The 15,158-nt window shown below is 35.1% G+C and overlaps 2 protein-coding genes across 2 annotated transcripts in view; one reads left to right on the forward strand and one right to left on the reverse strand.

Annotated features, from left to right (window-relative positions):
• NMBR (neuromedin B receptor) overlaps positions 1 to 15,158 on the reverse strand; it is an 85,629-nt gene that overhangs the window by 38,754 nt on the left and 31,717 nt on the right. The window lies entirely within an intron of this gene.
• GJE1 (gap junction protein epsilon 1) lies at positions 9,045 to 10,874 on the forward strand. The gene is made up of 3 exons (XM_025422431.2): positions 9,045 to 9,083; positions 9,764 to 9,946; positions 10,479 to 10,874. Exons 1-3 carry the CDS (start codon positions 9,045 to 9,047, stop codon positions 10,872 to 10,874), a joined length of 618 nt encoding a protein of 205 aa, XP_025278216.1.

A 15,158-nucleotide genomic window follows, 5' to 3' on the forward strand; every position in this document is an offset into this window, starting at 1 on the left:
GGCAAACTGAGTTAAGAATATTTTGTGTCTCCACAGCCAGAGTAGAAAGACTTTGTAATGCAATGTGTATCCTGTAGAATACAGAAGATACATACATACCACTTTAGTTGTGAGCCTAGATTTGCCCCATTACAAGTTAATCTAAACCCATCTTAACATGCTGAAATCAAGCCTGAAAGGTATCCAACTGATTCAAGTAAGCTACTTGTATGCCAGGACAAATTCTGACCCCATTGAAAGGGAATCAATAAAATAGAGCAAACAACAAAATGTCAGTAACCCAGTTTAAAATTACAAGGCATACAGAAAACAGAAACATAAAACCCATAATGAAAAAATTGATCATTAGAATAGACAAACAAGGACACTAAACAGCTATTAAAATATATCCCATCTACTTTTAAAATGGCAGAGAAAAATACTAACATGATGATTTAAAAAATGGAAGATTAAAAAAAAAGACCCACATTCAAATTCTAGAGCCGGATTAGCTCTAGAAAGATTAACAAACTTTTTTCTTAAATAGCCAGATGGTAAATATTTTAGGTTTATGGGCCATATATCTCTGTTGCAACTACGCTGACCTTGTAGAGCAAAAGCAACCACAGACAATACATAAATGAATGATCATTGCTAAGTTGCAATAAAACCTTGTTTTATAAAAAGAGTGGCTGATCCATGGGCTATGGTTCACTGACCCTTGTCCTATAGATAAATATACAATATCACAGATGAAAAATGTCCTGTGTAGGATTAACTTCAAATGACACACTGTAGAAGAAAGTATCAGTGATATTAACATAATAACTACTCACAATGAGAAGAGAGAAGGATCAGGGACCATATCAAGCACTCTAGCATGTATGTATTTGGAGTCCCAGAATAAGAGGGAAAAGGACAGAAAAATATTTGAAGAAATAATGGCTGATCCCCCCCCCAAATTTGTTGAAAACAAATCCACAGATCCAGAGAGCTCAACAAATCCCAGCAGTTGAGGAAAATGAGGCTTAGTGTTATTAGCTAAATTTCCTGAGGCATTTTCATTACAAGCTGTGATTTAAATCTATGTTCACTGATTTAAGAAGCCAAGTGTTTACTTATTTGGTGTACTTCCTCTCAAGTTTGATACAATGAGTCTAGTCTCCATAATAAGAGCAAAAATAGTATTTATTGAGAAATCACCTATGTGTTAGGCAGTGTGCTAGATATTACCTCACATATTCTCTCATTTAATTACAGCATCTATTGGGTAAGAATTATATTCCTCACTTTACCACTAGAAAAACTAAAACTTGTAGAGTTAACAGAGAATCCTTAAATAATAACCAGTAATGGTTTAAAAAAAGAGAGAGAGAGAGAGACACACACACACACAAATTCAGGTTTTCTGGATTTATAGACTGTAATCTCCTATAGGGCTTGACTATATGGATGAGGCATCTGGAAAAGAAATAAGACCTATGTGTTTTACAACTAGAAACCATGCAATATAGGCATATTGGAAATATCTGAAATGTACAAATCCATTGATAAAAAAGAAAAATGAGGACTTAATTTAACTATTAGATCAAGCAATTGCTGGCAGCACACAAATTACTCACAACAAATCTCATAGCAAGTATGAGATTGATAAAGCTCCAAGTATGGTTATAAAACTTAGAATCATAAAACCAGAGAATTGTGAAATTATTTACAGTTGTGGAATCCAGTCTATTCCTTTTGGAGAAATGGAAATGCAACTCAGCAAGTTAAATCATTTGCCTAAAATAACATGATTGGTTATTGACCCTTTCTGCTAAGGGATCCACAGTTCCTTTCCAGAGAATATAAATTATTCATACAAAAAGACAAACCCAATTTTGACAGGTCAGAGATTTCAGTGAGATGCGAATTGGTTAAGGATTGTGATTTATGAATTGAGGCAGCTGTCCAGATTGCCTTATCTTAGCTGTCCTTCTGTGAAATCTACTACTGGGAGTACCTAAATTGATCTCTATTTCATCCCATTCAACAATCATTGGATATCACATGAGGAGGAGGGTAAATTACTGTAATGAAATGCAAAATTCTAAGAATCAAAGAATGCCAGAGAGGAAACTTTATAAAGAGATTGCCAGATGTAAAATAAGCCAAGATAGTTTGTGACCATACTCTGAAAGATTAAATATAAATCATGCTTTAAGTAAATTGTCAGCACTATAAATGTCAATTACATACATTTATACATATATATGTAACATATATACATATATATATACGTAACTGTAGATGTATATACAAACACACATGTTCTACCTTAAGCCCAATGAAGGCAGGAGCTATATTATTCTCACATATTCCCAACAATGTACATAGCAGTTGATATAGTAGGTATTTAATTGGTGAAACGAAAAAAATGAAAGTGAATGAGCACAAACACATAGAAAATCATAGCTCTAAAACAATACATGTGATTAGATTTGAAGCATTAATTTAGAGCAGATTGTAAATAATAATAAGGAAGAGTATTTGTGGATGTTAACTATCCTGACTAGTGCTTTTCTACACTGTTATTTCATCAATCCTGTCCTGAGTTCTGTGCAAAATTAGAGGTTTATGCCCTTTCTGGGCTAGACTACACAGGTCTTAAACGTTTTCAATCTCAGAAATTTTAGGACTCCAAGAATATCTGTTAAAAACTATACATTAGTTCTGTAGTTTAGAACAGTATCAGAAAATAGTAATCAATAAATGTCAGCAATTTGTATATGCATTTGTATATGTGTGTGTGTGTGAAAGCAGAAGTTACTGTAGAAGTTACAGTAGTAGTAGTAGTAGCAGCAGCAGCAGCAGCAGAAAAAGATCTAAGCCTGTCTTCACTCCTCTGCTAAAGTTAAAAGCTTCGAGCAAGTTTGAGCAAGCAAGCTGGTACTATTGTGTCAAATTTTAAGCCATTTACTCAGGAAATTGATGGAGGCAACCTGGTCACTTCAAAAATCTTTAGAGCTGGGAGAGCAAAGATATGTTTTAGGGATTAAATTTACTCAAAAGTTCCCTGGGGTTCAATCCCATTGGTCTTGCTGAGAAGAAGTCCATGTCTTGGCATCTTAGTAGATCCTGAAAAAGAGACACTCTATCCCAAAAGGATTAAACAGAAATAGAGGATAAACATTGAAAATAAACACGCATATTTCAAAGTTACTGAAAGAGTTAATCTTAAAAGTACTTATCACAAGAAAAAAAATTTGTAACTATGCATGGTAACAAACATTAGTTAGTTAGACTTATTATGGGGATCATTTTGCAATATCAATATCATTTGATGCAAACATCAAATCAGTATATTGTATACCTGAAACCAATATAATATGTCAATTATACATCAACAAAAATTTTTTTAAAAATCTGTGGGATTTTCATGTTGTTAATTCTTCCCAAAAATGTTCTTAGTGGCCAATACAGATGTTCTTTATGTTGAATAAAGTAGTGACTCTTCCTTGCTTAAAAAGGATTATTAATTTAACATTCTGTTGTCTGTATAACAAAGAAAAATTAATAGAAAACAACAGGTGATTAGGGATTTCATTAAGCGCAAGAGGAACATGCTTCCAAATACTTTAATAATCTTCGTACAACAACCCTGTGAGATAAATACTATAATCATCCTCAGTTGGAGAAACTGAGATTCAGAGATGGTAAATAATTTTCTTGAGATCTCAGATCTAACCAAGTGGTAAAACCAGAGTTCAAAGATAGGTTTTCTAATTCCAGAGCCCATGATCATAGATACCAATGTGGTCCTTCCTCCTCACATGGCTACCAAATGAGAGAAATTAAGCTGACTTCATTTCTATGGAGTCCTTCATATTTCTCAAGTACTCCCTTGGCATGTATTTTATTGGGTTAGTTCTCTGCTTGTCTTTTCCTCTTCACATTGAGATCCAGGAGTGTGGGGAAATAGCTAGCCTCCACAGCACCAGTAACTCCTGAGCTCTTTTCAGGAGAAAATAAGAAAATCTTGACTTATTTCCTCTTAATTCCTCATGTTTCAGGGTCCTAGCAATTGGCTTAATAATATTCTCATGTGCCTACAGCTTACCAGCTAACAACAAGCAATTCATTCACTATCTTTCACCACCTGGTTTTGCCACCTATTAATTGTAATATTGGGTAACTTACTTAAACTCTCTAAGCTTCATCTGTAAAATAGACCTATACAAGAACATATCCTAAAACAGAGTTGTAAGAATTCAGGGAGATAATTTGTTTAAAATTCTTAATAGCAAATAGAAACCATTTCACAGGCTAATATATTATTATTGGGTTTTTATTTTGGAGATTTTTTTCCCATTTGCTCTAGCTCTTCTCACATCCTTTTCACATCAGGAAAGAAGGGCAGAGTGGACAGTATAAAAGCATGGCCCCAAACTTTAGTTTTCATTAATTGACTCTAGGCTTCTCTAGGAAGAATACACATATTCTTGATTCCCAAATTGCATTTTAAAACAAAGACTCTTGAATATTAGATTTCTTCATTTGATGCCCTTAGTCATGGGGGTGATTGTAAAACCATTACACGTTCTTCACCTCTTTATATCCCTGCCATTGGAATGCAGCTGCAGATCTTCCTACTCAGAGCTGGAACCCATCCAAGATTGCCACAAGTCTTGCTTTGGCCAGTGGGACATTAGCAATTCTGAAGCAAGCAGAGGCTTGAAAAACTCTTGCACTATTGGCCTTTTCAACTATTTTCTGTTTTGGAAACTCTGCAATCCCCACCATAAGCAGAAGTCTGGGCCAGTTTCCAGAATGACAACAGATATGTGCTTTAGTCACTCTGGCCCAAGTCTGTCCACCTCCAGATATGTGAGTTAAGTCATCCTAGATAATCCATCTGATCTGTTGGATTAACAGATCAATCAATCCAATCTGATCTGTTGACTGACCACATATGCATGCAAAAACCCAGCAGAGACCATTACTCAACCCAGATAGGGAGAAATAACCACCTAAACCATGTGCTAAATAAATGCTTGCTTTGGCCATTAAATTTGAGGGTGGCTTGCTATGAAAAAATTCTTAACTGATACAGATATTGGTACCAAGGGTCAGGTGCTTCTCTAATAAAAACCTAAAAATGTGGCATCATCTTTGGAATCAAGCAGTAGGCAGAAGGTGGAAAAGTAACAAGAAACTAGTACCAAAGGCAGGAAAAGCAATGTGAAACTATTGGTGGAAGCTGGAAAAGCATTGAGAAAACAATTGTAGCAGGCTGGAAATATGGTAACTCTTATGACATAATACCAAGACAATTGGCATAAAAGTCATCTGAAATAACTTGGAAGATAAAACATGTACTAATGAAAATTTGGACTTGGCTAAGAAGCAATCCAGAAGGAATTCTAAAAGTAACAGTTTGGTACTCCTAGTCACATTTGATAAGGTATAAGAGGAGACCAATGACCTACTAAGGGGCCTAGAAATGAGTTTTCAGGGAAAATATAGAGAGATCAGGATTTGCTACATGAGAATTCTTTTGTTTTGTTTTGTTTTGTTTTGTTTTCATTTCTAGTGTTCCTGGCAGGTAAAAATTCCTAGTGCAAGGCATGTTAAAAAGCAAATCAACAGTATGACTATAACATCCTTTGATAAAACTCAGTATATTTAATATATGACTAATTGACCATCTCAATTAGACAAAAATTTTCTAAAAATCATTAAAAGCATTGTCTCAAATAAGCCTAATCCGAAAATAGCAGTAAATGTATATGCAGAAAGAGGTATTTCTTTAAAATAATTGTAGGTATAACTTTTATTCAAACTAAGTGCATTAAAACCAAAACATTGAAAACTAAAAATGCAATTAAGAGAGTTGTACCAGCAAACAAAACAAAACAAAACTACTAGTTTGAATCAAATGGATATTAGTCAGACTGTAAAAAAGACTTATGGTCCTCCAAATTTCTAGTAGGGAGCAGCCTGAGGAAGCTATCCTGCTTCAAATGCAATCATGTTTTAATGAAAAAGGTCAGATTTTTTTCAGCTAAGAACATAAAGGATGGAGTCACAGACTATTGACAACAATGCAGCAGGAAACCATTTCAATTAAGAAGTACAGTATAGGAGACTGGGGAGCATCTTTCAAGAAGTAGTACTACGTCTTAATCAGGGGATATTCTCTGCCTTCAGAATAGGGAGAACTGGCAATATGTTCCATGCAGAATTTCAGAATTACTATGGACCAGTGACAACAGTATGCCTCCTACTCTTCCATTTTGGAAGTGGAGGTATCTGTTAGAGTCATCCTACCCCTGTATCTCTATCGTGCATTAACATTGTACGGAAGATAATGTTTCCTTTTGTTTCATTAGATTCTGGATCACAAGGAGCCATATATCAGCCATACCCAGATTTGTACATGATGCAAATCACAGAACATTGCATTTCAACCCTTATTAGATGAGACTTTCACCATTTTGGAATGAGTGTGATGACATGTGGGAGAAATATGAATATATGTGATCAAAGGGCATATTGTGGTAGCATATAAAATTAGTCACAAATTTTTCCTATTTCTGCACCCATGTGACTGCAGAACCATCAAGCAGTTGTAGCTCTTTCTCATATCCGTGTTGGCCGTGTAACTTGCTTTGCCTAATGTAACATTAGCAGACATGAATCAAGCAGAGGACTAAATAATGCTTGCAGGTTGGGGATTGCCGTCTTTTGCTGCTTCTGTTATCCTCAACTGTTAGCATGAAAAGAAGTTCGGGTTGTCATCCCAATTAATAGCCCCATCAATTGCCAAACACATGAGGCCAGAGTAACTATAGTCACTATCTTATCTGATGAGTTTACCTTATATTTGGAAGGCAAAACTGAGAATTCATCATTTACTTCTTAGCATTTTCCCCCTTGGAAGCCAGTTGTCCACAGAGATTAGCAGTTCTACTCTGCTCTTCCCATGTATAAATCTTAAAGAGGCAGGGAGGTAAAGACAGGCATGATACAGTATTAACCAGGCCTGCACTTGTGTCTACCTAAGAATCACACTTTCCCAAAGAGAAAAACCCATCCCTCATCCAACATAATCTTTATGGTAATAAGAGTATAATAAGGGTGATATTTTAGCAGCCGTATGCTTTACTCCTTTGTCTTATGACTCAATTGGATCATGACCTATAAAGGGAAGAAAAGTATTACTCATTTGGTCCTTCATAGCTCCCAACAATAAAAATAATACTGTGTTTCTCCCATTTACACATGCAATTAAGGTTCAAGCCAATTTTGTTCCTCTCTGAAAAAACAAAGAAGACTTTGATGATTTTTACATGTCTGACCTTAGCATATAATGGGCTAAATAAACACATTCATAATTGTACATGGTAGGAGTCAAAGCAGAATTCCTCCCATGCAAAAGATAGTTTTGGTTTTTGGATGCCCTTTCATAGGAATCCATACATAGCAAACCTGGAATTCTGTTTCTTTTTTTTTTAAGATTTTTTTTTTTAAAAAACGATTTATTAATGAGAGATACAGAGAGAGAGAGAGAGAGAGAGAGAGGCAGAGATGCAGGCAGAGGGAGAAGCAGGCTCCATGCAGGGAGCCCAACATGGGACTCTATCCCGGGTCTCCAGGATCAGGCCCTGGGCTGAAGGCGGTGCTAAACCGTTGAGCCACACGGCACTGCCTTGGAATTCTGTTTCTGAGAAGAGGAGAATATATGCCAATTTCTTTCATCCAACAGCTCTGAGTTATCATTACATTGTCCATGTTTATTTTCCGTATTCAGTACAACACTCTGATTCAACATGGCCACTGCCCCTTACCCATTGGTTGCAACTGCATGTGTTATACAATCACATCTCTACTTGCTAAGGAGAGCAGTGAAGTTGTCTAGAGTTACAACTTTCACAGATCACAAACAAAACAAAAATGAGAAAGGCAGGTGAAGAAAAAACAGATGTGATCTGCCATTAGCTATGGAAGTATGGGTAGGTGGAAGATACTCTACAGATGTATTAGTTGGAAGGCATCTCCTTGTCTGTTTTGTCCCCTGCTGATCCCAACACCCATATCAATATCTATCTAGCACTTGATGTATTTATTGAAGGACAAAAGAAAGAAAAGGCAGGATTATTCACATGTTTTTTGCCAGATCCTGAGCTCATCTTGGTTGGCAGTACACTATGTTTTTACTCAGAATGGAGATCTAACTACAGATTTTTCCATGTCCATAGTAAGCATTCAGCAAAAAGACAAATATAGCAAGATATCAGTAATATTTGATGTTGTAATAGCTATCATAATCTGTGTTACAGTTTTTTTTTAAGATCTTAATTATTCATGAGAGACACAGAGAGAGGGAAAGGCAGAGACATAGGGAGAGAGAGAAGCAGGCTCCATGCAGGGACCCCGATGTGGGACTCAATCCTGGGACTCCAGGTTCACGGCCTGGGCGGAAGGCGGCGCTAAACCGCTGACCCACCCAGGCGTCCTTGTGTTGCAGTTTCTTAAATGTCCCAGAAATTAGAGCTATTTTGCAAAAGTAAACAAGAAATAATCAGAACTATTTCCTATGTACTTCTCTTTTCAGACATACCTAAATGAATGCGGGGAAAAGATCACTGTACATTTTGGCGAAAATTCTAAGCTTAAGAATCCACTGATTTACATATAGGCAATTCTCAGGTAATTGAGAGGCATTGAGTACTCAGAGCCCTTGTTGGATTGGCTTCTTGCTTTGCTGGCACTCCTGTCTGTCTGGCTGGCTCTGCTGACAGTGTAAGTCAAGGGATTATTAGATTGACCACATGCCCTCTGCTTTTCTTTGTTTTTGTTTTGTTTTGTTTTGTTTTGGGAGAGAGATAGGAAAGTTGACTGGGGCCCCAGAGATCTATGAAAAAAAAAAGGCAGAAAAGGAGGATGGGAGAGAAATTTGCAGTGATAAGTGTTTTCTGCTGTAAGAGTCATGAGAGAATATGAGTTTGAGTCTGACAGAGGCGAAGTGGCAATGTGGGTCAAAAATTAACCCACAGGGATGCCAGGATAACTACTCCTGAGACATGTCTCTAAATTACATCAGAAACTTCTATGAAGGATGTGTAAGTATTATACAAACAAGCAAACAACCAACAATTGTTTGAGTCTTGTCTTGTATTTTAACCTGATTTGCATAAATGTTGATGAATAAGAACCTCTACATATATGGAGAATAATATAAATATCAACCATATACTTCAAAATATTCTGAATTTAAAACTTATAAGTAAAATAATTCAGGAAGTACTTTTAGCTGTTAGTGTTTTAAAGTAGCTCACTCTCAATTCGATACGTAAGAAGTGGAAAATAAGCTGTAATGACAATTAAATAAACATAATTTGGTTGTTAAGACAGTGTGCATACCAATGAGTTTAATATTAGATCTGTTATCTAATTTTCTAAAAGAGCTCTTAGATATTCTAAGATTCTCTTGATTTTATTGCAAAAGGATTACAGGGGTAGGGAAAGTCATTGAATGCAGAGCTTTTTAAATATTTCCAAAATTATACATGTGATTAGCAACATGTCCCTATTTGCTGCATTTCATATTTTTGGAATGGAAAGGAGTGAGCAATCTATGATGAAGAATTTGCATTGGACTTGATGAGGTCTAAAGTTATATCTTGCCTCAAAAATTCATGAATCTTAAATATTTTTAAATACAATAATGAAAACATCCTTTAAAATGTACATATTTAATGTTTGTTTTCAAAACATCTTTTTCTCCTAAAACCATTAACAGGTGAAGCCTCCAACCGTGATCGGTCAATTCCACACCCTTTTCTTTGGATCAGTAAGAATGTTCTTCCTTGGGGTATTAGGCTTTGCAGTCTATGGGAATGAGGCTTTGCACTTCAGTTGTGATCCAGACAAAAGAGAAATAAATCTCTTTTGTTACAATCAGTTCAGGCCAATCACTCCACAAGTAAGTTTTTCTGTGTGCACATAAACCTTCCTCTACACCAGATAAAAAATTGACTTTTTAAATGTAAATAATGTCATAAGACAATGAAGAATGCTTTAACAGGTATTATTTCTAGAAATATACTTTTTCTCTAACTGACTGTATATTTCAGGTAAATTAATTTGAGTTGGTCAAGAGTTTCTTCCATCTCCAGAATTCTGTTATTTATTGATGTTAGAATTGTACTCTAGGCCTATAGTTAGTAAATGGAACTTGGGTAGCTACTAAATAAAATATTTCATTATTATTAGTAATTGGTAGCTGATGACAGAAAAATAGGATTATCTTTTCACGATAACTGAGATGTTGACAATTTTAAATTATCTTAGTAATTGAATATGTTCAAGATGACTATCTTCATTATATTAGTTTTAGAATTGAGACTTATGAAACTTAGAATTGTTAAGTTTGCCTCTGTTGAGAGTCATTCTCTTTGATGTGTTTTTGGTAACATGTTGATTGATTTGACTAAGATATTTCTGACATACTTTAGGTGTTCTGGGCGTTACAACTAGTGATTGTCCTGGTTCCTGGAGCTATTTTCCATCTTTATGCTGCATGTAAAAGCATCAATCAAGAATGCATTCTTCAAAAGCCTATCTACACTGTAATTTATATCCTCTCTGTTTTATTAAGAATTAGTCTAGAGGTGATAGCATTTTGGCTTCAGATTCACCTCTTTGGTTTCCAAGTTAAAGCCCTCTACCTGTGTGATGCTGGATCTCTTGGGAAAAAATTTACTATTATAAAATGCATGGTGCCAGAACACTTTGAGAAGACCATTTTTCTCATTGCAATGTATACATTTACTGTGATTACAGTGGTATTATGTGTTGCTGAAGTTTTTGAGATCATATTTAGAAGATTATGCTTTCTAATCAGGCAATGACCAAAAGGTTAATTACCTACTGTCAGGCCACAATTCTTCATCAATCATTTTTATTAGTTTCATCTTATTCAGTGAATATCTCAATTTCAAGCATAAATATCTGTTCCTAAAGCTTACCTCAGTGTGTCTGAGCTTCATGTCTAATATAAAATATTATACTAAGTTCTAAGGCAGGTATTCTTGAACAAACATTTCATTCTATTTTAAATTTGTCAGATGTTAGAATATACATGCAGAACTAATGTTAACTCTTTTTTAAATAGTACTCTTACAGAGTTTTCTCACATGAAACATCTTAAATAATTACAGTGTTTTGTGGCCAGAGAAACTTTGATTATCTCTTTTACACAGAGTGGAAAATTGAGTCTCAGGGAGATTAATATTTATGCTCAAAGTCATCCAACCACATTAGAACTAGATAGAAAGGCCTAACCCTTTTGGCTAAACTTTGAGGGTCTAATTCTATTTGCATTCATGTAAAATGTAACTTATTTAAGCACCAAAGTTGTAAATTAATCATTAAAAGTCATTCTATAGTTTGATCACTAACTTAAAGAAATGGAATAATTACATTTTTAATATTACACTGTTTTCTTGAAATTTTTAACATTAAATGATATGGTAATATAGCCAGCAAATAAATTAAAAATGCTATGGCAAATATTGTGAATGGTTTCCTTGTTTCTTGTTGAAAAAAAAAAATCCTCTCACAGATACCCTAATAACTATAGCTTTTACGTTCAAGATTTTTGAACTGGAAAATTATATTTATATTGAATTAGACTTCCTAAAGAGCTATAAAATTATCTCAGAGAAATTTGTACCAGTTCAGCGTATTCTTTATATCTGCCTGCCTTACCAATAATCACCTCTATTTGATATCATTTAAAATTTTTATGTATGACTACCTTGTATTGATGCCTTATTAGCAAAGAAAGTATAGTTAGTCAAATCTTGAGGATTTCAATTTTTTTCTTAGGCATTATTTAGCCTATGTTTAATACCATGTATTTCTAGATTTAGGATTTTAAGGCATTGAGATTTTTCTCCACAAAGAAAGCACAGGAGAAGAGCCAAGTTATTTTCACTTAGCAAAGAGCTGCTAAGAATTTGCTGTTATTTAACATGTACTGCATTAAGACTTCATATACAAAGATAACCCAGATTTAGTGCCTTTATGAGATATTTAGTGAGTGGTCTGGTGGCACCCTAAAGAGCAGGGACTGTGGAAATAGCCTACCCTGAAAGCAAGAAGTATTGATTCACCTTCTTTGTTTAGAATCTCTGGCCCTATGTGCTAAGAAACAGCATCAATATTTATTCCACTTTGTTATTATTTTTAAATTCTCTGTAGATGACACACCTTTTATTGCCTACACTCAGGGTGGATTGCTTTCACCAATCGTCCCACAAACACATTTATCTTCGATCTATTTTCCTGTACCTTTGGAAGGCTGGTAATTTTTTTTACTCGATGCCTGATATTATATGTTTTACTTTGTTGGATACAAGATATTTTTGTCTCCCCATGAATATTCTTCTTTTAAATTTTTTAATTTATTTATTTATGAGAGACACAGAAAGAGAGGCAGAGACATAGGCAGAGGGAGAAGTAGGCTCCATGCAGAGAGCCTGATGTGGGACTAGATCCCAGGACTCAGGATCACACCCTGAGCCAAAGGCAGATGCTCAACCTCTGAGCCACCCAGGCGTCCCTTCCCATGAAGATTCTTAAACTTTATTCTGGAGCACAGTTACGTTACTTGCAAATGGTTGATCCTCTGTGCTTCCTTTTAAGTTTTCTAGATAGAACCAGTGTAGCTCTCTCTGAAGGGCTAATTTTGCCACCCTACTAAGGCAAATCTTTGCTGAGTACTCTATAAGATAACCTTTTGGTATTTTGGAAATGTTATCTTTCCACCACACTCAAAATTCTATCCTCAAGCGGGTTGACTCCTGTTAGTTCATTTAGACTGTTATTGACAAGATATCATAGATTGGATGGCTTATAAACACAGAAATTTATTTCTCACAGTTCTAGAGGCTGGAAGTCTGAGACCAGGAGGCTAGCACAGTCAAGTTCTGGTGAGATCCGTCTTCCAGAGTTACAATCTTGTCCTGGGTCCTCACATGGTTGAAAGAAGGTGAGGGAACTCTCTGGGGTTCCTTTTATCAGGCACTAATCCCATTCATGAGGGCTTTACCCTCATGACCTAATCACCTCCCAAAGGTCCAACCTTCTAATATCATCTCATTAGATGTTAGGATTCTAAAATATGAATTTGAGGAGGGGCACAAACATTCTGTTTATTGAATTCTGATTGCTACATAAATTGCTGTGGCTACAGGAAACAGGTCTTTGAGGTAGCAAAAGAAAGAAGGGAGAGGGTAGCACAGGACATCCTCCCTCTTAGGATTTTTCTCAGGAAAGACTTCCTCAAACCCCCCCCCCCCAACCCCGCAACGGAAAAAAACAAAACAAAACAACAGGCTCCCCCTTCATGTTACTGCCCACTCATAGGCGAACACCTATTTATTCTTATTCTGATTCATCCTCTAGTAAATTGTTAAAGTATGATTCTTTGTAAAGAGATTTTCTATCTTGCCTGTTGTGAAAAGCAACAGGTCTCAATCTTGTGAGTATCTTGGTTACTGTTTCTTTCAATGTTTTCAGTCGTTCTTTTCCTTGAAACATATTTAAAGACGTTTCACTGAGCAGGACTCAGTTGGAGACCCTTTACAGATCTCTGGAGCGGTCTCGCTTTGCAATTCTCTCCTCTAGGGTAGTCTGTCCTGCAAAATCTAACCTCCTTGGCAGCTGCCCTCCCCCCGCCCCCATCTCCTCACTAGACAGGTGATGGCATTTCTAAGCCACCATAGAAACCCTACTTGCCTCTGCTTCTTTTCAGCAAATAGTATAAATTGTTATGTTTCAAGATACAGATCCAGTGAGAGAGTTGGTTTGGATAAGCTTTTTAATTACTTAATGATCTACTATTTTATGATTTTGTTTGGTTGGTAACTATATCAGGATTGTTAGCACACAGTTATACACTCCTGAATAACAAATGATAAACATACATATGGCATTTATACAGTGTAAATATAAAGTATTCATAAAAAAGATTTTTCTACCAAAATGCAAATGTAGTAAAATTAATAAGACTGTCAGTATTTTATAAACAGCTCATAGATCAAACAAGGTAATTTAAACTGAAATTTTTCTGTATTTAAAAATGAATAACAGGGCAGCCTGGGTGGCTCAGCGGTTTAGCACCGCCTTCAGCCCAGAACATGAACCCGGAGACCTGGGATCGAATGCCACATCAGGCTGCCTGCATGGAACCTGCTTCTCCCTCTGCCTGTCGCTCATGAATAAATAAATAAAATATTTTTAAAAAATAAATAAATAAAAATGAATAACAACAGTCAGAGTACTACATATTGAAACCCATGAGATAGGACCAAGTCTGTAGTACACAGAAAATTGACAGCTGAAAATATATTTATTATTAAAAAGAAATATTAAATATAATTTAAAAAGTAAAAATAAGAACTAGAAAGTAAACCTAAAAAATACAAAAATAGTTTAATAAGGTAAAAGGCAGAAAGTACAGTAATAAATTAGAAAATATAAGAAAACAATTATAAAATATATACAAAATGGTAATGGAAAATAATAATAAAATAGATAAACATGGTGAATCAAATTAAGTACGGAGGTATACTATTAAAAGATTCTCATATGTAAAGCTGTATATTATCTCTTGAAGTAGACTGTGATAATTTAAAGATGTATACTGTAACATATAAGATAACCGGTAAAACAAAACAACAAAATTTGGGCTAAAAGCCAACAAAGGAAATTAAATAAAATCATAAAATTAATTAACATTCAATTCATCCAAAAGATGGCAGAAAAGAGGAAAAGGAAACCAAAAAATGATAGGGAAAATTGAAAGCAATGACAAGGCAGTAGGCCTAAATCTAAAAATATCAATAGTAACAATAAATATAAAAAGTATTAGCACCCTAAACAAAAGCAAAGATTGTCCAGATGCATTTTTTAAAAAAACTAGACCAAACAACAAGAACACCACTTTAAATATTTTTGAATATTTAAAGATTTAGTATTTAAACCATTCAAATATTTTTACAAATAGATAATAAGATAAAATGGAAAAAGATATATCATGCAAAAGCATAAGAGAGCTGAAGTTGCTATAATATGAGAAAACTCAAGTAGATTTCAGGACAAGGGAGAATGGCAGGTATAAAAAAGAC

Source organism: Canis lupus, chromosome 1 (genome assembly GCF_003254725.2).
Source record: "Canis lupus dingo isolate Sandy chromosome 1, ASM325472v2, whole genome shotgun sequence".
NCBI lineage: Eukaryota > Metazoa > Chordata > Mammalia > Carnivora > Canidae > Canis > Canis lupus.